Below are 20,375 nucleotides of genomic sequence, written 5' to 3' on the forward strand. Positions count from 1 at the left end.
AAATATTATTCTGCTGATCCTACTGCTAATTTTCTCAAAATTTTGAATGACAAATTCCCCTCACAGTCTATGTCACTGCAGTGTGAATGTATTTTTCAGTAGTGCTCCGACCAACCAGTAGGATTTTTTTTAGTCCAGAGACGTTTTGCACCCTCACCAGGTTCCCATTTGGAAATATGTCCAATTGAGTTTATTTGGGGAACTCTTCCATGCTGATACATTTCCATTTTCTTATCCGATGGTAAGAATTCTACTTTGGTATTGATTCTAATTTGTTTAATGCTGAGCAGCGCTCTGCTTCTATTTATCGACTACACTAATAGGACCAATTTTCTGCCTACCACATCCTCATCTCCTTCCTCAAAGTAGGAAACGTGTTCTTGCATGAGTTACTTAACCTGCTTTGATTTATAATGTGACAATGTGGAAATGACATCCCACCTAGTGCGAGGTGCTGTGTTGTGCTTGCTCTTGGTGGGAATTGGTGTCTGAAAATAACATCCCAGGGTACGGTCTAGACCTGCCCTTTTATGAAAAGCGCTGTGAGATAACTGTTGTTGTGATGTGGTGCTATATAAATAAAATAAATAAAAATAAATTGAATTGGATAGCAAAAGCAACACACAAACTTTTGCCAAGGACTTTGTAGATGGTCCACATCTAAATAAAAAAATATATTTTTCAACTGTGTTGCGTTATGCTGCAAGATGTTATCAAGTCTACCCTCATTGATATAATGGGGGTTGACAAGATTTTCAAACACATCAAGAGTATATAACTGCCTCTCCAGGGTACTGCTTTCATCCAACCTGGACTCACCAGTGGCATCACTCGCAGTGACATCAACACTGTGTCCCAGGATGAGATTGAGACAGTCAAGGTGTCCTCGCGTTGCAGCCAAATGAAACCTGGAAAACAAGACGAGAGATAGAGGAAAACTTTTAAAAAGATTTGGCCCTGTGTAGTAGAGAAGGGCCAGTGAAAAAGTGATAGGGTGTAGAGGGAAGGGGGGGTGAGGGGGAAACTTAAGGACAAGAGAGGGACTGCCAATGGACGCCTGGCTCCATGCTATCAGCAAGATCAGCATTCTTGAAGCAAATAACAAGAAACCTCAGAGTCTGTATGACTCCAAGGGTACCAAGAGCTACACAGAGTTGTTGTACTGTATCAGCTTCACTACTGTATACATGAGCAATATCAAACTATAATTTAGAAGTATTAGAGACAACCTGCAAGAAAAGAAATGTATCTGCTTTCTGTGCCCCCTACTGTATTTCTGGCTGTAAAGTCACCACTTCAAAAATTTAAGGAATTTTATGTTGATATTGTTAAGGTTAAGTTTAAGAATAATCTTACTGAAAGTTTTGCCTATATGCCCACTGTCTTGTTTGCATAATGTGATAAACCCTGAAAGGCCTGTATGGTGACAAACGATACGAGTTATCAGCCACTTCATTGACCTAAATATATTTCTATTCATGAGTTTCTAAAGTTCATTCTTGAACTTGAAAACAGCAGTTGAGAGACATGAAACTCAACTTTTAAGTCCACACGGACAAGAAATCCCTAAAATGCTAAAAAATTGAATTTCCATGCCAGCTGTAAAACTCTTAACGAGGGCCATATAATTGAATTGAAAGCCCCAGACCAGCTACTAAATGAGCCTTGAAATGTGATGTCAACACCAACAACGTGTTTAATTGCCACAAAGTTTGCATATTCCCTTGTTAATTACCTACTCAATTTAGTTTCCCACTGCACGTGTTTGCCAATTCTGACAGGAAACATTCCTGTTCCCCTTCTCTGATTAAACCCACCGCAGCACTGCCACAGACAGCCATGAAGGTCTCCAAAGCACTGTGAGTAAACCAATCTTAGTCTGTCACCCATCAAGCCACATGAACCTGTTTATACACCAAGCCTGTGGTATCTGCCAAGGAGACAGCTAGGCTGTCACCTCAACACTGCCGCGGGTATTAAAAGCTGTGTTGATGGCCAGAAGACGCTGGTTCTCTGGGGAGCAGCGGAGGGTCCTGACCTCTCGGGGCAAACAGCAGACAGGAAGCAGACCAGAGCTATCCAAGTTAGGGGGATATAAGGGATGTGATTTGCCAAGCATTTTCCAGAAGGTAACTCAAGGAATGTCTCTGAACAGAGTTAAAAATACTTAACTGCAAACTTGAACTGGGGGTAGTAGATTACTTCTCAACTTTGTGAAGAATAAAGAATGAGTCGCATGACAGTGAGTGGCACAAACAGCTACCAAGACTTTTTATACTAAAAATCACTTATTTTGGTGACTATATGAAAGAAATCAAACTGACAGATTTGATTTAGGGGGACTTAAGCCCACTTTACCCACAGCACAGCTTAGACTGCTTACATAAATTGCCAAACAAACAAAACAGCTTAATGTCTGACACAGACCAAACACAAATAATTGCTCTCTGTGGAGTTACTGCTCACCTGCCTGGATACCTCAGTTAAATGGTCAGAGCACATGTCATTTCATCTTCACACCTGCTCAATGGGCGATTTTCAGGTTGACAGTTTACAGGATATGGTTGCTATTTTTAGAGAGTGGACAGGGAAGAGTAAACCAGAGAGTATATGCTGGTAGCTAAACCATATAGAGTGCATGATGTGTGTCAGTCGCCTCTGCAGCGTCACATACTACTAAATGATTCCTGTCACACTTGCCCAATCATTGCTGCGCATTGTTTTGAAAAGTCCATTGATACATTTACATGTGTATGTATGTGCATTATAGAAGTGGTCACTCATGACGAACCCATTCTAAATCACTTTTTTAAGGAAATAAGAATATGACTAACCCACTCTATGCTATGTCAGCACCCAACAGCAGAAAAAAGTCAAAAACTAGTTGGTGAAGAAAGGCAAACATTATCAAGCTGAAGACGCTCATGTTTCTCACGAGTTGCTGGAAAACAAACCACAGCTGATACAAGAGTGAATATTAAACTTAAAATCATCAACTTGACAGAAACAGGATTGTGTACTATTGAAGTGTTGTATCTGTCATCTTGTTTTCAAACTCTTCTGCCTCCCAGTGGCCATAAATCAATCACTGCAGCTTTAAATAAAACATTAGTCCCCATAATCATGCTGTGTTTTCTACAACACAGCACGTGAAGGCATTAACGGTGTAGTTGACTTGAAATTCTGTTCTCAATCTCTCATAAGATTAAGGTCACATCAGGCAGATCCAACTCTGAAACTTCCAGCTTGCCGTTATTGTTCTAAAAAAAAAAAGAAGAAAAAAAAAAAGACACTTGAGCACCAAATTTGTTAGTGCTAATCCTGACAAACAATGGGCATGCAGCCGTATCTTTACTTAGTGCCAGATCATGCTGCAGGGCCAAGCAAGTGGCTGTCTCGAGTGATGTACTGTCATGTGGACTCATTTGGCTTAGCCCTCGGCAGCCAGCTATCACCACTACACAGAACAAGCAGGTGTGATGGGTGGGCTTGCCTCACTGGGATCTATCTTAATGCCATGGCAGAGATGTAAAGGGTTTACTCAGCTGGAAGCCGCGATAGAACAGTTAGAGCTGAATTAATTAGCTGAACACATTAATGCCAGTAATCCAAGGCACACCAAATTATATATTGCGGGTAACAGTTTGTAATTAGTTTCCCCACAGAGGTCTATGATTATACAGCATCGCCATTCCTTTGTTGGCTTTTGAAGAGGCCAGAAAGCCATAGACACATGTTGGCCTGTGTGTGGCCCACTGAGCTATAAACAGTCTTGCTGAGTTGCAATTGTGGTTCACATTTGTTTTTGGTAGACTTGGCAAACGCATGTCCTCTTTCCATTAACATTCAATATTCTGATTTTATAGTTAACGAGTAGTGGTCTGTCCACCCTGCAGAAGAAACTAAACGATGAGCAAGCCTGAGACGGTTTATAACAATCTCTACAGTCAATGAATTTGGAAAAAAATAATTTCAACAGGGCATTTATCAGGTTGGGAGCTTAATTTAATTAAAGTTTATTCACATGCACACATATATAGAATCATTTGTCTGTGCAATCTCACACCCTGCTTAAAATACTTGGCACCTTTGCTTCTGGGATCTGTGGCTTCATAGTTTTATGCTTTAACAAAGCCTTTATCAAAATAAACCTGAATCACAGGCCACGGACCACTGAGTTCTTCATATATCAAGGATTAAACTTAGGGCGCCAGGCCTCCCAAAATGCTGGTGGAATCTGGCTACATTTAGCATTAAAAAAAGTAACTGCTTTTTTAAACATTGCTTTCCATTATGCTATTTTAATCTAGTCTGGTTATTACCAGACCAAGCCGAGCTCAATAGATTTGAGATTGAGAATTGGTCTGGGAAGTCGGCTCTGTACTTTGACGAAGAAGAGGCAGCGGCATCAAAGGGTTTGCTGCGCTACTGTGGCGTTTGGTGGCTGCCACTATGTTGACTATATGACTGAAAACAAGAAGCTGCTCGGTCGCTTCTCTATTGTCATGGTGTTAAACCTGCCAATAGCGAGGCAGGTAGATAAGTCAGTTTGTGACTGGTTCCCGCAACAGGAGAAGGTGCAGGTTTCCAGACCGAGCTGCGGGGCTAAATCAAATCGCTGGCAGAGTCGGCGGGGTTCACCCAGTCTAATTATGATCCTTAATAGGACCAAAACATAGATCTGTTTGAGATACCTTTAATATCTGTGGTGTTGGATGATCATGCTGCAATTGGGTTGACCTACTTTTCTCGCTACACTTACATTTATTCCTATCTTATATTTCTGTTTTTCTAATTGCAAAAACAACTCTGAGGTTCCCACTGAAGGATTATACAAAACATGGTCCTTCAAGATGTCAACTGATCCTGATAATAGCCTGCAGCTGGGCCAAAATGTATTACTTAGTGTTGCAAGTACCACAGTGGATCTGATCTGAATTTACAGGGAGTCATTTCCTGTGGGGACAACATAAACAACATCTAGCCAATGCGGTCAAGCCCGGCCACAAGCATTCTTTATACCAACTCCCACACTGACCTCTAGTCAGATGGACACTGAAAGAGAAATTGTAAAAATGGATACATATGCAACTGCAATGCCTTCCAGATGCAGGGCAGTTGGATGAAGGTTTTAAGGTTGAAATGACAGGGTCACCATAGCCATGGGGAATTTTGGATGGGGCAGGACGGGGATATTTTTGTTTTCTGAGGGTAAGGCAGACTTGGAGTCATGAGGTAAAACTAATTTTAAGTAAGGGCGACCTACTGTAACTGAAAAGAAATTCCCATCGGTAGTTGCTTCATTTGGGAAAAAGGGTAAGGAAGGTGTGGTGGGGAGACCACAACAATGTGTGGAATTTGTGATGCTCAGCATTTTTAGATTTGGAAATATTGAAAAAAGCATGTATATAGTACAGTACATATAGTACCAAGGAAACTGAATGTCAACATACTCAACACGGATGTGTGTGTGTGTGTGTGTGTGTGTGTGTGTGTGTGTGTGTGTGTGTGTCCTTGTTTACTCACGCTGAGCGTCCTTCCACGTCCAGCTTGGTGGGGATGATGCCCTTCTTGCTGAGAACAGCGGCCACCTTGTCCACCTCGCTCCGTTCCACAGCCTTCATCAGCCGATCATCATACTTGTTCCAGTCTGTGTTCTGACAATGATGACAGTGAACTATCAGACATGCAGTATGTTTGACAGTCAAACTCTAATCAAATAGGTAAACAACTATTTTACCAAATGCCTACTTAGTTTAAAGGTAAATTGCAATACCTATATATTGGGTTACCAGTTCTTTTTGCTGACTAATAAATGCAACAGTGACACGTGTGCATAGGAAGCAAAAAGTCCATTTCTGACACAGAAACAACGACATACTGGCAATCTAATTTGTCCTTTTGTAGTAGTAGTAGTCTAATAGACGTAAGTTAATGAAGAAGGTGGCAAGAATGTGCTGTGCTGCAGTTTCACTAACAAGCCCCCCGCCCACTCCACGTTTTATACTGGAGGTCAACAATAAACAGAGCACAAGCAAAGAGTTTAAGCTTAACTGAGATACAAATGCACTCAATTGTGTACACAGTAGTAATGCACTGAAATTAAACAAAAAGAAAATATCTGTTTATGTATGACTTTGAGAACATGTACAATATCATCTATTTGGGAAGCAATTAAGTCATCAAACTGATTCACTGATGATAATTGTCCAAAGTTGCCTCTAGAAGAACTCCTTCACTGCATTACCACTTTGTTAAAGCACACTTTCAGGCAATTCAGTTTGTAGACAAAAGCATTAGAATAGTAGACACCGAAAACCATCAACATATAGTATGGTGACAAACTGAATTTACTACCAATAAATACCTACAAAGTGCATAGAGGTGCATTTCAGCCAGCGGCTCATCTTTGGTGAATGCAGCTGGTCCTTGCACCGTGCTACTGAAAAGGTTGCCAGTGTTCCGGTTTACAAATACAAAAACAGAGGAGAAAAAAAGTAGAAAAAATCCTCTCAGTTCCTCAGTGCACTCAACCAGTGAGTGCGACAAAAGAATGGCTGAGAAGACTGAAGGATGACAGTCTATACTGCTGTGGAGGTCCTCGTATGAAAGGCTCAACCTCTGGAGTTTCCCTCACTCGAGGCAGAAAAGTTTATTTGACAGGCTTTTCTAAGCATTCCTGTGTTGCTCACGGGCTCTGCCTGTAACTTCATCACTGCACAGCAGTTTGGTTGATAGTTAAAGGGAGGAGAAGGAGGAGTAAGAGGAAGAAGGAATGAGGTGGAGAAGCAGTAGGGCCAGCCCTTCCAGCCCTGGGACCTGCCCTGGCCGGCAACTGCAACTCCTCCTCTGGGGGAAAAAGTCAGCTCAGCCTGGCTACCTCTCGCCTCCCCCAAGTGACTCCCCCACTATTCTCGCCTTTATCCTCAAACCTTCTGTTCAATTCAGTCTTCTTTTGTTTTGATACGCTACCTTTTCTTCTCTGAATAGTTTTCTATACGCAAAATCTGCTTAACAAGCAGCAACTACAGAGTTTCTCTCTTTGCCTCTTCTCTTCTCTCCTATCCTCTATCAGCAGGCTCCAGAGTCTTCACCCCACCAAATGGCAAGTCAGTCAGGCTCAGTGGGGTAAATATGTGAGCTCTCCCAGGTTTAAAATATCACCCCCTCCCTGGTAAACAGCGGTGGTGCAGACAGCCCTGTAGACTGGTTACCTCTTTATTTTTTGACCCTCCAACCTTTCTGTAGTGACTGATAGGAAGACAGGGGCTAAGAATACATTCTGGACATGCCTGCACCGTGAGTAATGGCTTTAGTATCTATGGCCACTGCCAGCATGAAACAAGGCCAGCCAAAAAGACCTTGCTTACATTGCCAACCCCCCCCCCAACACACACACACACTGCTTAATGTCAGAGGGGGATTATGGTTTGCACATTTGAAGTGGTCTTGGCACTGACCCTCACAGGACACTACTGGGCCAAGAGCTGCTGTTAACCCATCTATCTAAAGAGGGTGGTGTGGCTCCAAAGCCCCCTGATCCTAGCTGCACGGTAGCAAGGTTAGATGTCAGCCCTTTTTACAGTTGGCTGTCTGAGACTGCAGCCCCACCAAAAAAAAAAACACAACTACGCTGCCTCCACCCTTACACTAATATCCCCTAACACTGCAAAGGCACAACTTTTAATTTTTATTAGGGAAAACATCACAGTGGGGGAAAAAAGGTCCAGAAACAGTAACTCAAGGACCCGTTTGGTGTACACACTGCATCAGCTCCTTGTTGCCTCGTGTTACTATGCGCTGCCGGACTGGCGTTAACAGAGCGGCACTGATATCCACAAACATGCAAAAAGACCTTCTCCGCATGACATGTCATATGAAGAAGTAGGTGTCAACTTACGAAAGCTGCTCACTCCAGCATAGAGACAAAGGCGCCAAAATGGCACCTAGCCACACAGCATACTGGACATTGATGACGTAAATATCTCACATGGGTGTGCTGGTGTGTGTGTGTGTGTGTGTATTTGTTTGGGAATCTGTTAATAATGTAATAGTTAATAATATGGCTGTTGACACACAAGAGTGGCCACTGCAGTAGTCACTCACTTACTGACACAATCAAATATGATAGAAAGTAAAACTCGATATTAGAAAGGATATTGATTACTGGTGCCTCCATAGAAAATTGGGTCTAATCTATTTGGGAGTTTTGTGGATTTGGTGTCTATTTTCTTTTTAATCAGAGCTGTCAAATAATCTAAACTTGAATCACTTAACTGCAGCCTTTAAGACCCAGTAAGATGATGATGGGAACACATGACGATATCTAGTTTCATATCATGACGTCAATATGATGTTAATGTATCTTCCTGCTTTACCTTCATTTGCTGGAATGACGACAACAAATTCAGACACATGGATATGTGTCAACTTTATTTTAAATTACACAGCTCAACATTTATTTCAGGTGTGTGGGTAGGGTTAAATCTTTTTGGTATTTGGTTTGATTTGCAAAATACGTACAATGTGAGTGTTTAGGGATTGTAGCTTTACTTGTATAGAAAAAGAAGGTACATGTTTGTGCTGCATGCCATGTTGATAAAAACAGAGGTCTTTATCAACATGGCGGTTCCTTCTGTCTTTTTACTCATTTCAAAGTTAGACGTTATATTTTAGTGTGAAAAAGACCATGGTGCAAAAGGTTTCTCTTAATGTAAACATCTGCATGCTAACATAGTCATAATTAAATTGCATAAATTGCATTGCAGATGTTAAGCAGGAATAGTATGATGTTAACAATGAGCAACATTGTGGTTTAATGTGTTAACATGATAATATTTTGTAATTGGACCAAACCAAAAGTAGAACTGAGGCTGATGGGAACGTCTTTTATTTTGCATAAACCAAAGCACTGGTGATGGTTCTAGGTGAAAAGTAAAGGGATAACCAAGTTTTTACAATTCAATCTCAGTAGGACTTAAATGTGTTTACCAAATGTAAAGGCAAACCATCCAATAGTTGTCCATATATCTCCTGATTACACTGCATAGTACACTCAGGGATTGACATTAACTTTTAGAGGCACTTGTCCTTTGGACGTGTATATAAACGTTTCAAGATTCATCATTTTATATTTTTTTTGCTAATGCTTGCTAGGTATATGGTGCCGATGCTAGCTAGCTAACGTCACTTGTCAGCCAAGGTGGGTTGCCACCGGCAGACAACGCAGAACATTACTCCTTCTTCATAACGCACCCAGTCATATTCATCTCTTCAGCTGTTGTCTTTCCCTTTTTTAACACATATGGTTCTGTCGTTGTAAGGTTAATTGTTCTCGGTGCTTTCCCTGGTACTTGGCCAGGCTACAAAACCTGAAGAAAAATCACTCTTCAGTCCAGTCTTCACTTCTGCTGTTGTGAGGCAGGTAAAAATGTATGTTAACTGCAGGCAATTATTACTTGGACTGACTCCAATCAAAGCATTGTGAGTTGGACGCTGGGTCAACGGATTATGGGGAAAAAATGTATTCCTTTCCAAATCAGTAAAATAAACTTGGTAAAACAGACATAACGAGTGCCACATAACGTCAAGTAACATGGCATTTTATTTCGTTTGAGTTGTCCAGTGGGGTACATTTCTCACACTTTCTTGACACTGTAAAGTTGAAACAATATTCAACCCTTGTTACATGCAAGTAAAACAAACACATTATTATGTTTCTATTTTTAACACAGTGACCGGGAGGACAAAACATCACCTGACACTGGATGAGCCAGTTTAGGCTTCTACCTGTCCACACAGATTATTCTGGGTGTCAGAGACTGTCATCTTCAGTTCAGGTTTTCCATCACTGTCTACAGACTGTAACTCTTTCCAACACCTCTGTTTCCTGCCTCTCTCCGCCCCTGGCCAGACTAATGGGTTTCTAATGTCCTCACAGATGAAATCATCAGCAGGAAATATCTAACCGGTCATCTGATAACAGAGCGAAGCCAAGACCAAAACATAAAAGCTGTATGCCAATGTGTCAAGCAAAAGTGGTGTCCAATGTCAAACTGTGGTTTCACAAGATTCTCATTACGGGGTTGGTTTTGATCGTAGGAGACATCTGTGACGAGACTTTATGTCATGAAATGTAAACCTTTGGCATTTTAAATGCCACATTGGAGGTGAAGACCTTTTACAGCACTTGTTTTCTTTTATATTAGTACTTTAAATCACGGATGAAAACCAAGATACCAGCAGGACAAGTTCACTGGTTGCTGAACCCACTTTCAATTCAATTCAATATTGATTTCCTTAATCCATTAGAAGTGTAGTAAACCATTTATTTACGCTGCACCGCCTACTATTGTAAAAACTACAAATCCGGTGCATAACGTGGGAGATCACTTTACCGTTTTTAACTGTACTGTACTTATACTATGCACCTTTACTGTGTTAGCACAGCATTGTCATCGGTGTTCACAATATAAGGTTGTAATAAGACACAATACAAATAATATTACCGGTTTGACAAGAAATGACTAAGAGTTAAAACAGCCAAGGTCTGTAAGGCCATACTCAGGTATAGAGATGGTTTTAGCTAAATTCTGACCTCAGCATGCAAATATGCTGATATTTCCGAGGCTGGTGAAATTGTCATTAGTTTTGCAGGCATTTTCTCATGAACAATTGTCTAAATAAAACATTTGAACCTGATGGTGGTGCTAGATTATCCTGAGTGGGGCATAGGTGTCTGCACCAATTTGCACTAAAACACAGTTGATCTAAATAACTAGATTTACTTATGATGTTCTGCCTTATTTATTTGAAAAATAGTATGAGGTTAACAAAAAAAACCAATACACAACAAAACCAATTAAACCAGTTCAAACTACAGGTGAGAAAATGAAACGTTTTGATGACCGACCCCATTTTACTAGGCATACATCCTTACTTCTAGTTGATGAACAGGCCCAAAGACGACACCAGCTGCCTGCCTATCTATCTATCTATCTATCTATCTATCTATCTATCTATCTATCTATCTATCAACAGAGATACCAGTTTGTGACAATAAAACAGCTGAATGCTGTGTGAATATCTCAGGTGCATGCTGATTTATTGGTGCAATATACCCTGGCAGTGAAAAGCCCAAACTCTAGCTGCTTCACTAGTCATGTTTCCATCTAATTGTTAAGCAAATTTTAAGCTAACTTTTGAAATGTCGCAAAAAAGACAAAAAAATGAATATGCGAATTAGAAGTGTTTCCATCAACTGGTTTAGAGCGAATTAACTAAATGGACGCAAAGCATAATTTCATCACAAGTTGTCGTTACGCATGGTTGTACACTGCAAACCGGATTTCTAAATCAAGAGTTCAGAAGCTAAGTTCTTTGGCTGAATGGAGAGACGTAGCCTAGTATTGTACAAGTTGACCACCTGTGCTGAATAAAGGGTTGTGGCAGAGCTATTTGGTGTTGGCAAGACAACCGTTCACCGCTTTGTATACGCCATGTGCAGGGCCATGCGATTTAAGGTGTTGAAGCAATTCGTCTATTTACCCAACGTGGCTGTGGCACAGGCTATAACGCTCCGCAACTCCACTACACACCTTGTGCCACAAGTGTATGGTGCACTGGATGGGACTCATATCCCGAACCTTCCCCCATCAGATGGATGGGCTCTAGTCACGTGAGTTACCTGTTCGCTACATCACATCTTATTTGGCAAAGCTGTTTCTAGCTCACGCTTTGCGCATTAACTCTTTTTCTAAAAAGGCAATAAACACCTCAAGTGAGAATGAAAACGTTTGCAAATTTGAGGATTTTTTTTTATTTTGCCATTTCAGTCAACATTTTCTAATGCAATGCTTCAAAATGTGCATAAAAATACGTTGATAGAAACATAACTAGTGTTAACGAGAAAAGAGCTTAAATATCCGAAACTGTGAAACAGAAATCTGTAGAAATTACCTGTAGTCACAACCGTCACCCAAGAATGGAATTAAAATAACAAACAGCTGAACAAACAACACTGGTCAGAGCAGTTATCGATTTATCTATCAAAACAAGTGTATGATGTTAGTGATTGCCAAAAAAACATTTTGTATTTTGAGTCAGTCACTCCTAAAATAACTGCCAAGTAGTGGATGGCAGCTATTATAAATTCAGTGGGAATCATAACATGTTTCAGGACAATGCCCCCCCCTCCCTCCTCTCTTCACTGTGCTATTGCCACCCCAAGCCGCAGGGTTTTTCTGGGACTGCTATAAGTTTCAGTTTTACAACCCCATCGGCCTTCCAATCTGTGATGATGGTCCTGAACATGAAGTGGTAAACTGTGCAACTGTCTGGGCATGTAGATTGTAAGTAAAAACCCTCAGGGGCAGAGACCAAAAGGGTGGAGGAGGTGAGAAAGAGAGAGAATATGTGAGATAAACAAATGTGTAAGAGAACAAGTGGAGAGGTGAGAAAGTGACAATATACAGCATGCTTGCAGTCAATCTGTCAGTATGGGACAGGTAAATTGATGCTTCAGAATGAAAGCCCCTCTTGGATTGGGCCAAGCCCCCACTGATGGTTCAGGCCAGGTGTCAAGAGGAAAGGGGCACTCTGTTTTTGGTATGTACATGAGGCACTCACTAGATATGTGGGTAGCTGGGCAGAGTGTGAACTGGATACAAGAGGACAAACAGACAGGACAAACAGACGGACATGCCCCCTGGTGGTGAACAGAAAGAAAAAAAATCACCAATGTCTAGGGCTGTGCAATAAATTTAATTTTTTATTTCGAATTTGGCTCCCAACGATCACCAAAATAGTGTAATTGTGAACAAACGATTATTTTGCCATGTTCTGTTTTGCAAGAACACTCTTATTTTGTCTTGTGTTCTAAATGACACATGCATGCGCGCATCAGCACGAGCACATCCGTTCCTCCTGAAGCCATAAAATATCACAGCCGTCGGGGGACAAGTTGTGTGCATCCGCTGGAACTTAAAAACTCAGCGTGAGATGGCAGCAGGAGGGCAGTCACAGCAGTGTTTGGTGAGCAAAAAAATCCAATCCGTTGTCTGGGTAAAGTTCATGTTAGCTACCCCCGCTGTAGTAGACGCTGTATTCCCCCGACGCGCTCTATTCACTTATTGTTTAAAACTTTTTCCAGCTTAGTGGGGGCTCATAGGTCTACCGCTCCAAACCAACATGAAAAACATAGTAATGTTCCCTCAGCATTTAGCACTTTTGTTAAATTGTATGTAAAATGAGTCAACATGAGTATCGTTGTACGGTGCCGTCTATGTAATGGATATTTCCTTAGGTAGCTAGTAAATAAGCCCACTGAAGGCAACATTATTGTTCATATTTTGGCACAATGTTTACCAAGAAAAGTAGGCTAATGGTGGTCATAGTGAGTGAAAATGTGACGTGTGATGCAATATTGTGTTCGGTCTATAAATATGTTATGTCTAGGATATCTGTAAAGGCTGAACCTACTCACAGTAGTAGAACAGATTTTATTCTGATCCAAAGACTTTGTGAGATAAAGAACACTAAAAGATTATACCCTGGACACTATCCATTATATCCAATGGTTTATGAGTAACCGTGTTAAATAATCGTGATTATTATTTTTTCCATAATTGAGCAGCCCTACCAATGGCTGTTGTATCCTTGGACACAGCGGACAGGTTGTCCAATGGTCGTCTTCACTGTTGACTTTTTCTATAGAAGATAATCACTTGGGTCTTTGCATTGTAAATAGCTCAGAAGTCAAACCACTATGTCATATATATATATATGTTTTGTCCACAACTCAAAAATATTCAGTTTACTGTCACCGAGGAGAGCAGAAACTAGAATATATTCCCATTTAAGAAGTTGGAATCAAGATTTTAACTTTTGTCTTAAAAAATTACTCAAACCAACTAATCGATTATCAAAATAGTTGGTGATTAATTTAAAAGTTGACAACTAAAAATTGATGAATAGTTGCAGCTCTAAACCAAAATTACTAATTACAAACTAGTATCCATCATTTTATTATCAGTTGCTGATAAATAGCATTAAAGCCTGTTTTTTTTTCATGTCGCACTTTTACAATTGAATCTCAACAAATGTGCATTTTATTGGGCTTCCATGAGACTGGCTAACAGAAAACTAATCCCAAAGTCAAAACAAATCTCTACAAATTGACCTAAATTAAGTACAAATACAGAACACACATGTACGGATTGCACCAGAATGCACCCTCTGTACTATGACCATTCTAAATCACTACCAGTGTAGCCATGTGTTTTCTGAAGTTGCATAATAAGAGCAATACAAGTTTGCAGAAAAGCACCAGTTACAGAAAAAAACAGTCCAGTAAGGTCAATTATAATAAAATATTAAACAATTATGCACAAATTGTTAATCTGCCTAAAACAGGCCGACCTCAAAAACAGGTCAATTTCATGATACTTGAGTTAAGTCTATACCTGTTAAAAAAAACAATAAAACCCAAGTGGTGAAGTGGATTCCTGGGAGTTTCCTGGTGATCCTCTTAATATATCCTCACTTGTGTTGGCCAAGGATCCAAAACGGAGACAAGTTGGTCCAGCTGCTGGGTCACACCATTTTAGATGACTTATGATCCAGAGGGCAAAGCCTTTGCTTACTATTTACTTCTACTTCCGACACCCGTTGGCAAGGAGGGAGATCGGGTTTCCAGTTGCCCATACCCTGTGAACATTGCCCCTGCCAACTCCCCAGTACAGTCTCCACAGAAAACCATAACATAGTTTCCACAAAAAAAATGTTTTGGAAAGACGAGGGTGTCATTTATGAGCGATATGTCAAACTACTCCATTATCAGTTGTTGATATCTGAAAAGTCTATTATTGAATCTTTGGGGGAAAAAGACCTCTGAAGGAAATGCTTGCTTATTTATCTCTACAGCCCTTATCTCAAATGGATTTGGAGGATTATATTGAACTACTTAGTTTTTAAGTCCTGTAAAACCTTCAATAGGCTTATAATAGAATAGAGTTAGTCTTCAAAGCTAATTGTTTTACCGCAGGAGAAAGAAACGTTTCATTAGGGCCCTCCAAGGGAAACACAATGCAATTATTCTAAAAACATGGATAGAAAGTGCACTACATGTTATTGGAGTCTTAAACATTAAGATAAAAATGATGACATGGAACTTCAATTCACAGAAGACACTTGTATTTCATGGAAGGAAGAGGTTTGATTCCAATTTCAGAATATCATCCATTTAAAAGAAGCAAACCTGCTTTCTATCTCTTCTACTATATAGTGGAAATGTAAGTTACATGGCAACACTGATTGAAAGAAAAAGCCAATAAGAGGTCACTTAAATTACAAAACCAACATTTAAACCTAAATGGTATTTCATCCTGACATGTTTGGCCATGCCAGAAGATGAATTGTAACAACTTCAGTGATCCCCTGATTTTTCCTCTAAAAGGATCTTAACCTCCACCATGTTCACCCTCTTACTTAACCCTTGTGTTGTCCTCCCGGGTTAAAAATGGACGTACATTTGACATTTTTGTCCTTTTTTCAGACTTTCTTTTAGTTTTCCCCAACACCACCTTACTATCCCTAGTTACAGTACTTTTTGGAATCCATGGTCAATGACCCTCATTTATATAAAATAATACCTAGTATTTGAGTTAAAAAGAAGAAATTATGAATTATTTGGACTAATAGTTAAGATCAGAGGAACGTCCAGATGAGTTTAGTCAGGAGTGAAAGTGATCATTTGTATTTGCAAAGAGCGTTGTATGGAATCCAGTCCATTTTTGTGGTAATTTGGTAAAAAAGAAACCCATATTTCAGATATAGACATTTTAAGGGGGTCAAATACATTAGCATTGTCACTGGGAACAAGGCAGCATGCTGGCATTCCTATTTAGTTTGAAGCATTTAAAAAGAAACTCATTTCAAAACAATTTACAGCAAAAATCACTATGAATCAGTTCTGTAGCTTTTCTATGAGGTTAAAATAACAATTTCCTGTAAAATGTCAGCAGCTAAGCTGGCACATTTTAATAGCCATCACTGAAAAAACAGTGTCCTGAAGCAGGAGAACAGAAAACACGTCGGTTTGTGGCTTTTGGCTGTAGACGGCTGCTGGTTCGGGTGATATTATTGCAGCTGGTCTGATGATGTGGAGATAAAAGAAAAGAACAAGGCAGACAGAGAGCCGTGGGGCTATAAAATGATTTCCAATCAGCTAGTGAGGACGTTAAAAAACACTATTAAAATTAGCATTTTCAGTGTCATGAGAGACAATAAAGGAATACTTATGAGAAAGAGTCCAAGACAGAAATATTGGAGTGTCTACCACCTTTGTTCATACCTGTGACAAGGGTTACTTTACTGTAAGTGTGGCTGAAGGGAATATTGTGAAAAAATGAAGAGTGTTTTTTATCTCGCCTCAATAAAATGATGAGTCAACATTAGGTAAAACATCACAGGTGTCTTTTCTCTTACATGGTCGTGTTTTGGTTAAATGATTAGCTCTTTGGGCGTGCTGGTACTTGGGCCCAAATAGTGATGATGCTTGTTTGGCCAGCATGTACAAGTCATCACACACACAGGCAGCGCGAGGAATGTGACTGGAGGGTGGGTCAAATGGACAGGGCTGTGTAAAAACATACTGAAATAGTAGTCGACAAAAACAATAGTCTTATGGAATGTATTAAAACAATAGTTGCTCAATGCAAAAATGTAACTTGAATTTGCTATAATTTAGTCAGAGGTTACAAATTTTGAGGGATAAAGGGTAGAAAATGACACTTGAGCTGATGTACTAAATTCTTAAAAAAGGCATTTAACTCCCATTGGGTAAGATAACAATCAGGTAGATACAGAGCAGGTGTTGACTTGCCCCTTCGACAACTCAAATCAATGCTCCACCTTTTCTTTCCTATGACCAAGTTCTGAGTAAGCAGGTTTCCCTGGAGAAGGCCCCTTCCACATCTCAAAATGCCATTAATATATGCAGATCTTGAGAAGTCACATCGCTGTCTGTCACACTGTCAACCGTGCTGCACTGCGTGTTTCAAATCAGAACTCACTCAACAGAAGGAGTCAGCGCTGGTGGAAAGCACAGGCACTAATTGCATGGCTTGACAACGACGGTTGCCTGGTTGTGCTCGGCAACCAGATTGAGTCAATTCATTTGGGGCCTCTGGTTGCCCCCTTTGGCAACCAATTGTTCAATTTTTGTGGTGTATTTAATATATAAAAACAAATTAAAACTTACAAAAATGGAAAACTTATTTTAAAAGAAGTCAATATTTCATTTGGTTGTCTCCGTAAAAAGTAAACACTATGTTTGTGTGCAACCCAACATTTCAGCTTTTGTGCGACCGGCGTTTGCCGTGAAAAAGACACAATTTTCTGTTCCCATTAACGGTGCATGTTACAATCCGGTGCCAATATGGTACCAGTGTCTACCGGACAGAATAGCAACGCCGATTACGGTGCCTCATTACAATGCCACTTAAATGTCTGTGCTGCTCTCTGATTCTCCAAAACAGTATTTAAAGGCAACAGAAACATGGCTGCATGTCATGTTAGTTAAAACTAATAACCATAGGCATAAATGGGTTGTCCCCCCCAGAAATCCCATTAAAGGCCTCATGACATGGTGCTCTTATGTAGACCTTAGTGGTCCCCTAATACTGTAGCTTAGTGATTGGTTGAGAGACGTCTATGCCAGGAAATGTGAAATGAAACCTGAATTAATACTTTCTATAGGGTATTTGACACTGTTCCTTTAAGGTCCCATGACATGGTGCTCTTTGGAAGCTTTTATGTAGACATTAGTGGCCCTCTAATACCGTATCTGAAGTCTCTTTTCCAAAATTCAGCCTTGGTGCAGAATTACAGCCACTAGAGCGAGTCCCACAATCAACTTTCTTTAGGACATGACATTTCTGAGACTGTAGCTTTGAGGAGGAGAGAGGGAGGGGTTGAGGGTGGTTGTGTGGCCTTGACCAACTGCCACTTTGCTCGTTTAAAAGCCACGATGTCTCTTTCTCATGGGCAGGCCAAATTCTCTGGACGGGCCAAGTCCCTTATGACCTCATAAGGAGCAAGATTCTAGATCGGCCCATCTGAGCTTTCATTTTCTCAAAGGCAGAGCAGGATATCCAGGCCTCGGTTTACACCAATCGACATTTCTGGCCACTGGGGGACCATAGGCAGGTTGGGTGAACTCATATTCATGTTTAAAAACCTCTTAAAGTGAAATCTTCATGCCATGAGACCTTTACAACATGCTGTGTATTGTAAATAACATAATGACATATACTTAACATATCTGTGTAAGTAGTAAAACAACCCAAACCCCCCAAAAAGCTCTTTAAAGTTTACAAAATATTTTAGTCCCCCCCTCACTTGCCTCACTACGGCGCCCCGGAGGTGACATGGAGGGAAAAAAAATTATACACACACACACACACACACACACACACACACACACACACACACACACACACACACATATATATATATATATACACTGAATATATATATATATTAATTGGGACTCACACATTTACGTGATCTTGACTTTGTTTTGCAAGATCTCGAGTTTTATTTGCGAGATCTTGACTTTGACATGGAGAATTTATTTTTTTAATTTTAATTAAAAACAAAAACACCTACAGGGACAAACACTTTTGCGAGATCTTGACGAAGAAATAATCTTGAAATCTTGAGTTTAGCGTCTATCCCCAGTAGGCTACTTTTTCTTTTTTCTTCTTTTTTTGCCGGGCGCCATACCACATAGTGGTTTGGTCCACTGCCTGCTCTACATAAGTCCGGCCACGGCGGACTGCAGGAGGGGATGACAGAACATACTGGAAGTAACATTAGTTGTGGAATGTAGTAAGTAGGCTGTTCATGGCTATTTTCTTCACATTAACATCGGATGTAGTTGTTCTTTTCTCAAGTAGAAATAATGTTAATTAGTCATGACAAAATATTTTGTAAAATAATAATAATAATAATAATAATAATAATAATAATGTAACGTTAGCTAGCTTGATTAACAGCTTGTTGGATGGAGATGCACCCACTACAGCTAACGTTAACCCCGCGATAAGCCTAACGTTGTGTGTGAACTGATATTAGGGTTAATATTGAAGATCTACAAGTTGTGTTTTGCTTAATATGAGGTTAAGTGGCAGATCAGTGGGTTCGCTGCATTTAAATATATATCCTCTGTCCGAGACGAAACTTAATATTTATGTGGAGGATGCAAGATTATTTTTAAGTATACTATAACTGCGTGGTGGACCCATGACCATAACTCAGATTTAGACATCTGACTTTAAAGATTTGTGTTGTCGTTTTCCAGAGAAAAGAAAAAAAGACACCAAAACGCCAAGTAAGTACAATAAGTCTTCATATCCAGACAATTTGGTAACATCTTTAAAAGAATGGGTACTTATGGAAATACTAATGTTACTATGTAACAGGAAAAGGAGAAAGAAAGAACTGCGGAGCAGGGAGACCAGGGACTGTCAGGTGTCTCAGGTAAGTGTGTTGACCTTAGTTCATATTTTTGGAGGTGTGTGGCTGTCAGGGTAAGCAGATGAGCTTTACCAGGTGCTCACTAATTCACATTATGATCAGCTAATATATCAAGTGTACAACAGCATTGTATTTATTTCATTTGGGGGTCACCTTTTCAAAATAAGTCATTATGTTTAACGGTATTTTTGTGGCTCGATTGTGAACTTAAAAATATATCACTGGACTAAATCGGTCAATTTAAGTCAACGTTTTCAATAAATCAAGAGAAACACTGAAAAGAAGGATAATGGTACAGTCTCCATCCTACACTAATGATAGTGTTAAGCTAAGTGTTAATAATATGTAATTATTTGTGTCACCTTCAAAAATTGCTTTTCAGAAATGTGTTTATTGTGAGATGAGATTTACGCCCACGCTAATAACATGTTACACGTGGCAGCAGGAAACGTTACCAGTAGCTACAGTATTAACTGGATTAAACACAGTTAACATGCTAACAGCTAAATAGTGTAGTGTCTGCATTTCACTTTCAGGATTCCAACACCGGGGCGTGCAACCGTCTGCCGCTAAAGTAGAAGCGGAAAAACACAGCTGTTGTCACTTCCCGTTTTGAAAGCAGATTTGAGTCGGGCCTGCTCTGATTTAAACGGTTTATAGCATAACGTATCATACTGAAATAATAAACTTTTGTCACTACAAACAATAACAGAAGATGGAAATTATTTCGAAAACGTTTTAGCTAACTATGGTTGTTTGATTGCTAACGTTAGCTTGAAACACCATTCAAGTGACAGCCTTTGTTGTGTTTGATAGCTAGCAATCATTTCAAAAAC

The 20,375-nt window shown here is 40.0% G+C and overlaps 1 protein-coding gene and 1 long non-coding RNA gene across 2 annotated transcripts in view; one reads left to right on the forward strand and one right to left on the reverse strand.

Annotated features, from left to right (window-relative positions):
- Positions 1–20,375, reverse strand: part of uacab (uveal autoantigen with coiled-coil domains and ankyrin repeats b) — a 48,078-nt gene that overhangs the window by 15,120 nt on the left and 12,583 nt on the right. The window contains exons 2-3 of the mRNA XM_034880563.1: positions 5,527–5,657; positions 820–908 (exon numbers count right to left, since the gene is read on the reverse strand). Of these exons, the coding sequence (XP_034736454.1) occupies positions 820–908; positions 5,527–5,657 (220 nt within the window). The remainder of the gene's footprint in view (positions 1–819; positions 909–5,526; positions 5,658–20,375) is intronic.
- On the forward strand, positions 92–19,464 carry LOC117950532. The gene is made up of 3 exons (XR_004657931.1): positions 92–101; positions 8,539–8,543; positions 19,379–19,464. It is a non-coding gene; the product is annotated as an uncharacterized LOC117950532 (long non-coding RNA).

This window comes from Etheostoma cragini, chromosome 1 (assembly GCF_013103735.1).
Source record: "Etheostoma cragini isolate CJK2018 chromosome 1, CSU_Ecrag_1.0, whole genome shotgun sequence".
In the NCBI taxonomy this organism is placed as follows: domain Eukaryota; kingdom Metazoa; phylum Chordata; class Actinopteri; order Perciformes; family Percidae; genus Etheostoma; species Etheostoma cragini.